Source organism: Pelodiscus sinensis, chromosome 2 (genome assembly GCF_049634645.1).
Source record: "Pelodiscus sinensis isolate JC-2024 chromosome 2, ASM4963464v1, whole genome shotgun sequence".
Classification (NCBI taxonomy): Eukaryota; Metazoa; Chordata; order Testudines; family Trionychidae; genus Pelodiscus; species Pelodiscus sinensis.
This window is the reverse complement of record NC_134712.1, coordinates 38,473,753-38,486,251: the sequence shown is the minus strand read 5'-3', so window position 1 is coordinate 38,486,251 and position 12,499 is coordinate 38,473,753. Positions and strand designations below refer to the sequence as shown.

Genomic DNA, 12,499 nt, shown 5'->3' with positions numbered 1-12,499 from the left:
CATGCTATCAACTGTAGCTCTGGTTTTCAACCTTTTCAGTACTGCTAACATGTTACAACAGAGTGCACTTTCTGGTGCCTCTTCTCATCTCAGCATAGGAATGAAAGGGTTGTCATGAGCCCAGTGTGAGAACCCACGACTTACACAATTGCATTGGAAATAGGACTGAGAGGACACTTCCATTTTAATTCTGTGTTCCCAGTTACTTGTGACCTTTTTACCTTTCTAGATTGAAACTTTTTAGGCTTTTCAACTAGCCAAGAGGTTAATTGTTTTCAAAAATATCTTCATTTGTTGATTAATTTGAGGAGGTGACTTAGTTTTTTATTTGTTGAATTGCTTTTCAGACACTTCCTTGTGTTGATCTATCTCAAAGAGTTTTCTGTTAAATCTTTTAGCAAGCTGTGACGGGGCGGATTGCCTCTGCCCCGGCGGAAGCCGATCCGCCCTGCACTGACCCCGCGGTAGCGCTCGCGCTCCTCGGGGCCAGCCGGGAAGCGCCGACATTCTGTGCACGCTGCTCGGCAGCGGCAGCACAGCTGACGGGTGGGAGTGGGGTGAACACGGAGCATTGGCTGAGCGCTGGAGCATGCTTGAAGTGAGAGGACGCCCTGCCCCCTGGGGAGGTCGGTGGGTGAGGTCAGCAGGTCAGGGGAAGGGTGGAGGATAAAGGCCGGGGGGGGGGGGAGAAGAGAGCAAGAGGAGAAATGGTACCAAGGGGAGTGTGGAGACACCGCTGGAACCAGCGGGGTAGGAAGTAGCCCAGAGCAGGGCCTTTAGGGATGGCCGGTGGGCTGGTGAGTTGCAGGCCATCCCCCCACCAGCCGGACAGGGCATGGCAAACCTGTCCTTAGGGCCCTGGGCTGGGGCCCGTGAGAGAGGGTGGGCCCGGGCCCTGCTACCCTGTGTTCCCGGACCAGGGAGGCTATAGAGTCCAGAGTTGTGGCCGCCAATTGCCATCAAACCGAGGAGGTGACAAAGGCGAGGGAGTGGCCCCGCAGGCCTCAAAGACAGGCACGGGGGTGAGCGCGAGACTGCCTGTGTACACAAGCCTATGCCTGAATTAGGAACTCTCATCTTTGCCATGTCTGAAATAATTTGCTCTCAAAAGAACCAAGTTATAGGCGTAAAAAATAGCACATTGAGCATGCACAGCACATTCTGTTCCTGAGCTTCAAAAAATCTGGGCATCGGGGTAACAGCTTCTCAATGTTCATTGGTGGTAATATTTGTGTGAGCTCATTTTCATAATTACTTGTGGGTCAGTTCTGCATGGATCTGTTATTGCTGGGAAGCACTGCTCAGTAAGGGTATGTCTACACTACCCCCCTAGTTCGAACTAGGGGGGGTAATGTAGTCATACGGAGTTGCAAATGAAGCCCGGGATTTGAATTTCCTGGGCTTCATTTGCATAAAGCCGGACGGCGCCATTTTTAAATGCCGGCTAGGTCGGACCCCGTGCCGCGCGGCTACACGCGGCACGGACTAGCTAGTTCGGATTAGGCTTCCTATCCGAACTAACTGTACGCCTCGTGGAACATTTCAAAGGAGGAATGCGGAACTCTGCATGTGGCCCAGGGCCAGCATGGAGTCCCGCTGACTCCAGGCTGCACATGACCTGCCTGCTTTGAAATGTACCAGAGTCCCCAGTGAGGCTGAGTCCCCCACTAACCACAGGCTCCATGCTGTGCTGCCAATTTGAAATGCCACATGGAGCTGGGGTCATCTGGGGAGACCCCAGCTGAACCTGGGCTCCGCACGGAATTTCAGCAGAACTCGGGATCAGCTGGGAACTTCCCAGTTGACCGCAGATTCCACGTGGCATTTCCCCAGAACCCGGGGTCAACTGGGTACTCCCCAGTTGATCCCGGGATCCATGGCAATGCTGCGCTGGAGCCCGGGATCAGCTGGTGAGTCTCCAGATGACCCTAGGCTCCATGTGCAGCAGCGCCACACAGCTGATCCTGGGCTCAGCTGTGCAGCGCTGGCACTTGCTGATAGAGGCAGCAAGTAGGGGGAAATCGACTAGTGGACTGACTATCTGATGAGTATTTGCTTATCGGATAGTTGACTAGTCATTAACATCCCTAGTTAAGAACAGTGACCCCTTTATGCTGCGTGGCAGCCCAGCTTCATGGGTGATTAATCAGCCCCACCCGGTCAGAAGCTTCCTCCAAAATGAGGCTTTCTGTTTTATATAGTTCATATATATCTTCTGGCCTGCATTACCTTTTTTTTTTTTTTTTGATACTGTATACTCTTAGTAATATGTAGTAACGTAGTTAATGACAAATATTAGATTCTTACAAGAACTTTGCAAATAAATATTAACATCTTTTCTAATGTTTTCAGGGGAACATCTCCAACTTTGACATCGTCATGGAGTCTGATATGGGTACCTTCATGCCAACGGGCCTGGGCTTTACAGGCAGTTGTAAAGCTCATGCCATCCTGAAAGAGGTCATGCAGCTGCTGCAGCCTATCAATGTTACAGACATTTACGAAAATGGTAGTGAAACAGACACTGGTTACTGGCTGAAAGATGGAGTGCCAGGTAAGAATGCTGGATGAAGTCATAGACAAAGTGGTGGAGTTGGCCTGGTTATTTCTGTATGCTGTTACTACTTAAATTCTAGTTGTTGCTCTATCTGATGTTTGGCAACTCAGTTTTTTCCTTGAATAGCTTTTATTAGGGAGGAAATACTTACATAGTTAAGGACTAACCCAAAGAATTAGGTCAGAATGTTTTTTGTGTGTCAGTTTAATAAAGATTTAGATTATGCGTGGGACAGCAGGTCTAATATCTTCCTTTAGCCTTCATGATTTATTATAATCTTTCCTATACTGGTGGTTTAAAAATTATAGAGAAGTCCATCTGCAGAACCCCAAAACATAAATATCCCTCACTTGTCGCTTGTTCTTATTTAACTTAACAAATGTAATTGTTTTCAAGAAATTTATTCTGTCAAGATTTAGCACTCAAAGACCAAAAGGTACAGTGCATTAAAATCTAGTGAAGGATGGAACCCTATAAATATATTTGAAAAATAGTTTCCACCTTTACTCTCAGTGGCACTTCTGAGCCTTGTACAGGCAAGAATCTTCTTGGAAAAGTATGGTGACTTGAAACTTGGGCAGGACAAAACTTTTTGGAAAAATAGTTTATTTGCCAAAAAATGCAGTTTTGAGTTGACAGATTTGCAAATTTCAAATGATAGCTTCAGCTGGAAAACATTTTTCAGGGCCAGAAAACTGTATATGTCCCCTTACTAGCTTTAGCAGTATGTGTGTAATTTGGTCCATTTATAACATTAGCCAATGGTTAAGCTATTTGTCCAGATGCAGGAGGCCCAGGTTTGAATCTCCACTTTGGAAGAGGGACTGGAACTCACATCTCCCCTCTTCCAGGTGAACATCCTAACTACCAGGCTATAGGCTTCTAGGATCTGAAACTAGTTGGTATTTTTGTTTAATTTTGGTATTTCAAAACAAACAAAAACTTCAAGATTCTTTTTGGTGGCATATGACTAAAGTACTTTATTGTTTCTCTTTGTGATACTGGAATGATGCAGACGCACCTTAGATACTTTTGGAACCTTTTTGTGTTGGACTGTCTGGCTTGTCTCTTCTCCTAGCCTCCTAACCTAGGCACTGCAATGGGCTGTGGAGCATATGCTTCTTACTGTGCGGGAAATGTTGTTTGCTTACGGTCAGACCTCAGTTGCACTGTTTCTATTCATGGGGGTTGGGTATTGTAGGCAGGGGAAGGCAGTGCCTTCCCAAAAAGCCTGCCAATGCTCCAACCCCAGACCCTCTCTTGCAGTTCCCAGCACTCTGTTTTGGTCCAGGCTGGCTGGGACTGGGTGGTCTGCCATGGGAACTCAGGGCAGCTGAAGCTGGGGCCACACTGCCCACCCAGCACTTGGACAGCACCACTTGGCCTGGCCACCCAGCATTCTGGGGCTGTGGCCATGTGACTGGGTCTGGGGGTGCTGTGACTGTGCCAACTGGTAGTCCAGCGTTGGGGGTGCTCTGGGCTCCTGCAGGGAAGAGAGGGCAGAAGAGAAGGGGAGGGGCCCAGGGCAGAAGGGAAGAGACTGGGGCCTACCCTCTCCCAATGAGCCTGGTCACTGGTCATCCATGTTCCTACTCCATGTGCAAGTTACTAAGTGGCACAACCAACTGCTGTCACTCTGTAATTTACATGTCCTTGATTCTAGGCTCCAACTAGACACATTTTACACCAGCATAAAAATAGGTTAAATGGATGGATGGGTAAGAGCTGCCTACTGTCAATAACCATGCTTCTTCCATCTCCCTTTCTTCTGAGCATATGCACAAATGCTCCTGGGCTTCAGGTATAGATGATCTGTATCTCTGTGTATTCACTGGTATTTGAGAATTTCCAGTCTATCTGGTGCATATTTAGAAAGTATAAAGGGGCACAAATTCTGTCATGGTAAAATCGTCTTTGACATTTGGGAAGAGATCCCATTTTATAAAGAGATGGATTTTTCTAGGGACCAATACACCACAAAGGAAAGGGAGAGTTTTCCCTAAGCCCTGGGGTTGTTACTGACTGATTGATTCCTCCCTCTGCCCCATACTATTTCTATGTGCTCTCACAGAACAGGACACTGCCCAACTTCCTGCCATCTAACATCTGTGCTCATTCCCCTGGGTGCAGAGGTATGTAGGAAGACCTAGAACCCCAGTAGCTGTTTGTGATGGAAATGTCAGAAGGGCAAGCATTGGGAAACAGGAATGCACCAATCTGTGAGGTGCCTGATGGGATAAACTGTGTGTAAGGACGGAGAGAGAGGTCTTCATGTTCAAATCTAGCTAATCCAGACAATAATAATGTTTAGCTGATATATAGAAATTTTCATCAATTGACATTCAGTTAGGAACATTAGTTGGTTTCTTTCTTTACTGTTTGAAATTTTGCTTCATTTAACTTCCAGTTAAATGAATCACTAAGTACCCCCACAATTCAAAGTATGGTGCTTTCCCCTTAAGAGATGGCCTGATATAATTAACTCCATTAAAAGAACTGCTGCTTCCGATAGTATCATGTACTGTACCAGAGAAAGCTTTAAATATTTTGCAAGCTTCATGCTTTGTCTGTGGTATTGTCACTGTTCAAATGAACAAGTATGGTTTATAATAATATTGTAACAATCTGAACATACTATAACAGCTTTTCCAATGTTATCCAATTTAAACAAGCAGCCAAGTGTTCACAATTCATCAATTTCATTTACATAGTTTCTTGAAAATATACTTGGCTATTTTGTTTTCATAGCGCATTTTAGAACCACCCCAAAATTCAGTTCCTAATCATTTAATTTCTTAGGGTACGTCTACACTGCATCCCTAGTTCGGACTAGGGATGCAAATGGAGGTGACCAAAGTAACTAATGAAGCAGGGATTTAAATATCCTGCACTTCATTAACATGATGTCACCGGCGCGCTAGTTCAAATCACAGGAGTAACGTTAGTTCGGACTAAGGGCTTTAGTCCGAACTAACGCGTCCCAGCGCGCACTTCCTGGTTCGAATCAGCTGTGATTCGAACTAGTGCGCCGGTGAGATCATGTTAATGAAGCGCGGGATATTTAAATCCCTGCTTCATTAACTACTTCGGTCATCTCCATTTGCATCCCTAGTCCGAACTAGGGATGCAGTGTAGACTTACCCTTACAGTGTTAGAGTTCCAGAGTAGCTTTTGTTCCTAGTATTAAAATCCACCTACGCCTTTTTGAGTCAGGAATCCCAGGGAAAACAATAATATGTGCCTTTTACATTCATTCATAACTACTTCTGCTGAAGGTTTAGAATAGATTAGGTTTAGCTAGTCGGGAATTTTTCCACAAAAGAATCCTGACTTCTTTACCTTCATCTTAGCTCTGAGCTTTGCAGTGCTAAACAAACCTCCATTGCTGGAGGAGGGAGTGTGGGGTCTAGGATGTAGATGTCCACGTTTCTATGGCTGGTCCATAGCTATGCCTGCACAGCGTCTTCTCCCCACTAGTCTAGAAGAGCCAATGCTTCTTGTCTACTCCAGGCAGAAAGTATGTAGCTAATACAGTCAACAGGGCAGTTGCACTCAACAAGGGAGAGGTATAAGTAGGGAAATCAGGACAAGTATTTTTAAAGTACATGACATTTTTCAAGGTGGAGTATAGGGAGTGGCAGCTTTCAGTCTCAGTGACCCCTGGGCAGTGGAGTTCACAATTGGCAGTGTTGAGCATTGTGGGACTGCTGCTGGAGGACTGTCAGGGTCGGCATAGGTCACGCCATGTGCACACTTGCATGCCATCTACCACTGTATTTTGATGGGAGAAGGGGAGATGTTGTTTACCTGCATTGCCTTAACAGGGAGTTCACATGGTTGATGCCAAACAACTTACATCGACCTTCCTTAGTAGTGTACATTAGGTCTCTGTGAATCTGAAACACGTCCTAATGCAACTCTCAATTAGTGTTAACATGGCAGTTTAGGATGACAGTAGTTTATGCACAGCCCCCAACAGTTTAAAAACAACCCCACTCAAGTACATAGATCAAGACCAAGATCTGAAAAAAAGCTAGCTTCATAGGCCCATGTGTGTTACCTAAATGAAAAAACTAGCATTCAAAAGTACTGAGCACCCAGTAGATCCCTACCTGACTTAAGCACCTAAGGCTATGAAGCCTATCTTTAGGTACCTATTTATTTTCTGGACAAGTGCATATACTTGTCATATCCCGGTATCACTATAATCAATTTTTGTGAGCCTCCAGTCTCCCTTTTAATGCCTTTTATGAGGGCACTGGAGGAAAATGTAGTATTATGAGCATCTCTCTCAGCAGAAGTCAAATTTTGTGCTATTTGGGAGATGTTAAATTAAAACAGTGTGCTAAGAGAACAATTTTAATTGCTTGGCAATTAGATGTAATGGTTATGGTAGGTTCTTTATTAGAACCATTGAAAATATTGATTGAATTTAGAGTCAGGAGTATTAACCTGTAAAATAATTCATCTGTGCTTTTAATTTATCATTGTCCCATAAAAATAAGCTTTGAGAATTAGGAATTACTGTGCTGTAATTAAATGAACTGTTAACTTTTTTGAAAGTGGATGTAGATTACTTCATAGGGCATTATTAAAATGCACACTGTTTAACATAATTTCATGTCTATATTAACCTTTCAAAACTTGTTTTATCTTTAGGAAAGTCTATTGTATTCTTGAGACATTTCATGGGGTGCAACCTGGACTGCTGTGTCCCCTTAGCTCTGCAGCCTGGGAGGTTTTTTACACAGCTTTGCTGATGAGCAGCAAACCCTTCCAAACTCTGCTCACTCAGCATTCATGTATTCAGCTGGAAGCTACTTTACAGGTTATATTCCCAGCCATCCAGGAATTACATACAGGACAACACCCATAGATGCCCCACCCTTGCTCCCCAGAAATGTATGCAGGACCCTCCTGGATAGGATAAGCAGTCTGTCATTCCAACAATGAATGGGTAATGATTGTACTTCGGGCTTATTGACCAAAGCAGAGCTTTCCAAGTAGAGCTTCCCAAGTACTTCAACCAAAACATGCTGGTTTAGGGAAAACAGTAAGAAAATTTTATTAACTAAAGGAAGACACAGTTAGGGTATGTCTTCACTAGCTCATTAATACTAGCTCATTAATTCAAGCTAGGTAGGCAAATCAGGCAACCGGAATTGCAAATGAAGCCCGGGATTTAAATGTCCCGGGCTTTATTTGCATGTTCCCGTCCGGCCGCCATTTTTTAAATCCCCCTTAGTTCGAACTAACTCCCCGCGGCTACACGCGGCATTTTAAAGTTAATCCTAACTAAATCCTTAGTTCGGATTAACTATTACTCCTTGTGGAATGAGGTGTAACAGTTAATCTGAACTAAGGACTTAGTTCGGATTAACTTTAAACTGTTGTGTGTAGCCGCAGGCAGTTCGTTCGAACTAAGGGGATTTAAAAATGGCGGCCAGATGGGAACATGCAAATAAAGCCCGGGATATTTAAATCCCGGGCTTCATTTGCAACTTCGGTTGCCTGATTTGCCTACCTAGCTCGAATTAACAACCTAGTGTAGACATACCCTTAGTTATTACAAGTATAGATCCATGAGAGTCAGAATTGAAATAAAGGGCAAACGTGCAAGCTAATTCCTAAACTTTACTGAGGCTAATAGTCAAAAAGGTTTCTCTCACCCCAAAGCTTACAGCTGACTGTGCTAGCTGGAAAGCCTTCCATCTAGGATCCCTCTCTCTCTGGTTCAGTTTAGATATACATGTTGTAGGGAAAGTTTCTCAGGTCCGGGATTAGGGCACGTGAAAGAGAAGGCGAGAGGAGAGAGTCCTCACCCAATAGCTAATAGCCTTGTAGTTACAGAATTCACTTGCAACATGGGAGACTTAGGTTCACGTTCCCTGCTCTGCCAGGTTTTTCACATTCCAGACGAGAGCCCTTTCGCTGTGCCATTGTCTCTGTTAATTTCTCTCTGTGTGTCTCTTGCTCAAGTTTTTTTCTTAAAAAATGTTGAAGAGACTTGTCCAATACAGAATGAAAACAAATCTCAAAACATCACTCCTTTTTTTCCTCAAAAAATGGGAATTGTTCTTTGCTGGTCATGGCTGAGACACAAGTGAGAAGTTTGATGCAGTAGTTGCTGGTTGGGGTTCTGCAATTTGTGTTGTGCAGGTCAAAGTAGATAATCATAATAGTCTCTTCTGGCCTTAAAATACATAAATCTTCAAGTAAATTTTACAGACAGCCAAGGTAAGAAGCTTTCTCTTCCTTACTTTTAACTCTCAACCATCTTAAAAATACTTGATGTTTTCAATATCAATGGGATTTTATCTTTTATTATGAGCAAATGTACTACATTTTTAGAATCCTGATTAATACAGAGAAAGAAGTTCAGTTTCTATACCCTTTCTAGAAGAACTAACCTCTACAATTATACTTCTTGGGAAGCTTAATTATAAATTGTTGCTGCATTACTTCAGTTTTCCTGCTTTGTTAGTGGCTATTCTCTTGTATTATAATCGCTTGCACCACATTTTAATTGGTAATGTGTCTTTGATGGAGATAGACTAAGGAACTACAACACACTGATTTAACAACCAGTATAACCATACCATTTACCTTATTAAAGAGATGAAGCAGCACTTAAAGAGTCTCATATGAATATTTATAAATATGAAATGGCTTCATTAGGTTTGATAGTGAAAAAAATGGAATTAACAAATTTAAAGAATGGTGCAATTTCCAATGATTCTTGTATTGCTGTTGTTTACTGTATTTATCTCTCTCTTAGCTATGTGGCCACTATTAATTCTGTAAATACCATTCTAAACATCACATTTTGTTCCCTGTTTTTATATGGCTGTGGAAATAGTAACATGAAATGGATTAAAAGAAAAACATTTCAAGCTAAACACATTAAGCGCTTTATCCACATGAAGGTCTCAAAACTTTTCAAAGGCGCCAGTTGATTAAAAATCAGTAGACTCCTATTTCTTAGAAAATCAGACGTGTCTCTTTGGAGGGCATGTCTACATTAAAAACTTAAATTGACCTGTGTGAGGTTGACTTACAGCCACTGACGTAATTCCTATGGTGGTTCACATTCCTGCTGCCCTTCTTGTTGGTATGGCCCTTCCTCAGAAGTGCTTTGATCGACTTCAGAGGCACAGTTTGGGGGGGCAGAAACTGTGCTCTTAGCTCCATACAGAGCTCCTCCCCACCTAGAAGCCATGCTGCCCTGAGGCTCTCAGCTGTCCTGTAGCTCCCCACTTCCACGATGGGAGCACACCTAGACACTAGCCAGAGCCTCCACACCCACTTCTCTTTCTTGTCAATTTCAGAGCTCTAACCTGGTGCCTTGAAATTGACAAGAATGACAGCCAACAGCTGCTGTAAGAAGTTCAGTGTCCGTACGGACACTGTGTCACCCTGTCACCGACATAAGCCCTAGAGAGTTCACCAAAAAAGTCAGGAAAATTGCACAGGGCCTGGAGAAAATGCCTAATGGTCAAGAACTTAGGCCTGCTGTACGCTACATGGGAAGGTTAAAGTAAGATACGCAATGCCAGCTATGTAAATTTCATTGCTGGAGTCGATGTAACTTACATCGTGTTTCTGCACTGTCCACACAGTGGGAGGCCGATGGGAGCAAATGCTCCCATCAGCTTCCCTTACTTCTCGTGATGAGCAGGAGTACTGGTGCCAATGGTGGCGCCCTTTGAATTCAATCTAGCGGGTCTATACTAGACACGATACATTGAACCCCGGAAGATCAACTGTGGCAGCACTGATCTTCTGCTTAATGTAGACGTGTCCTTAGAGCTCAGTCTGTTTCTTTTATAGGAAAAGAAATTTGAGAGATTGATTATTATACAGCTATCTTCATTAGGAAAAAATATGAGGGTCCTTCAGTCTAGTGGAGAAAGGCACAAGAACCTCCAGCTGGAAGTTGAAGCCAGACAAATTCAACTCAGGAATAAGGCACAATATTGAACAAGGGTGCTAAACCATTGGAAGAAACAATCTCCTGGTCTTCAAATCATGACTGGATCCCTTTTTGGAAGATACTTTAACCAAATACAAGTTGTTGGGCTCAATACAGAGGTAACTGTATGAAAGTTATTAACCTGTGACATACAGGAGAACAAACTAGATGATTTAATGGTCCCTCTATGTCTGAATGAGCAGAGACATGGCAAGATACAATCTCAAGATAAACTTTGTATTTTTCTATGTGCCTTTTTCATTATTTAGGCTATCATAGTACTATATTCATACTACTTTTCCTCTCAGTGATCCATTGCATTCTACTCAAATAAAATTCATTGGTGACTATAATGAAAAAGGGAATTAAAAACAATACCCAGTTTGGGTATTAATAGTTGGTCACATTCACGAAATCTGCAAGGGCTATTGCTTCTGTGTCTGATGTTGCTAGCATTTTGCTCACCTAAGGGATCACTTCCTAAAAAGCTATCCAGTTTCTATTCACTTCCAAACTGGAAACCACTGTGACTTTCATTATTTATTAAATATTCCAAAGTTTGCTGACCTGTCTTAAAGATTCCCTTAAAGATCGTACAGTCTGAAATTATGCAGCAGCCCCAATCTCAGCAGCACAGGACAATAAGAGCACGTCATGCCAGGGCTCTCTCTTCCAAGTTCAATGTGTGGCCACTTTTAATGTGTTGGTCCTTATCTTCAAAGCCATCCATGATGTTGATCAAAGCTATCTGATGGGTTTCTTCACCCTCTTTAATTAGGTCTCCTGTGACCGCTGTATTCCCCTGTAGCAGAACTGCCAACTGAAAGGAGGATTAGCCTTTCAATTCACTTCAAGAAGGTATTGGGATGATCACAAATCTTGTCTTCTTCAGAGCAAAATGCTAAATTCATTTCTTCAACCTAGCCTTTCCTCCAAAAACCCACCATCCTGATGCCTAGAAGGTAGAAGGAGGGAGAGAGATACACATCATCAACACAGATGGGGTCTACATAAAAATGTAGACAAGAATTGGAGAGGTGGGAGGGTTTTGTGGTTAAGAAACAGAGGTAGAATTCAGGAAATTTATGTCCAGTTCCCAACTTTACCAAGACCTCCTGTAGGAGTTTGGGTATGTCACTTAACCACACTATGTCTCAATATCTCCATCTGGTTGCAAATCATTAATTTAAACAAGTAAATCCACATACCTGCACTGAGTACACTCCAGGATTTGATGCCTACATGAAAAAAAATTACTTCCAATGTGGAGCTCCATCTTGTTATCTTCTTCTATCTTAAAGGGGGACCAGGTACAAAGCACAACTTTAGGCAGAGCTGCAGTAAATACAAACAGTATAAGCAGGCAGTAGTAAGGGAGAACTGGGCTACTAGTCAGAAGCAGATTCCAATCCAATGATTATTGGCATATTTATAATACTGCACTAGAATTATCTTTTGAATTTGAAATAAATGATTATGCAGCCTCAGATCTTGAGTCACCATCTCAGTCTGGTGGCATTTTAATTCAGGGTATACCAAGGACATAACGTGAATGCAATCACATTAATATACAGTGAAACCTTAAAGCTTATTAAAAGGTTGTAACCAAAAATCAGAAAAGCTCTGCCACAAGATTATCTTCTGAACTGTCAACACATGTATCACTCTGCCCTTCATTCACAGTATTCAAATGTAAGAGAATGATATTAGCCCAGGATTGGGGGCTCCATTGTGCCAGGTGCTGTATAATCACACAGAGTAAGAGCTAGCCCTGTCCCCAAAAGTTTCTATTCTAAGGCTCCTATCCTGCAGCTGGCTCCATCTGGGCAGCTGTGCCTGCAACAGGCTCTATAAGACTCCTTTGCAGGTTCTGGCTCTAATTTAAGACAGGATGCACATTTAAGAGATGAAAAAATGGAAGGAAAAACTTGAGGGTAACTGTGGTAGGGTTATATGATCCTATGCACTAG

General features: G+C 43.0%; 1 protein-coding gene across 2 annotated transcripts in view; it reads left to right on the top strand.

The window, feature by feature from the left end:
• CPQ (carboxypeptidase Q) overlaps positions 1-12,499 on the top strand; it is a 257,650-nt gene that overhangs the window by 219,419 nt on the left and 25,732 nt on the right. For both annotated transcript variants that reach the window (XM_075920338.1, XM_006123927.4), the window contains one exon: positions 2,353-2,554. In XM_075920338.1, coding sequence (XP_075776453.1) covers positions 2,353-2,554 — 202 coding nt within the window. The remainder of the gene's footprint in view (positions 1-2,352; positions 2,555-12,499) is intronic.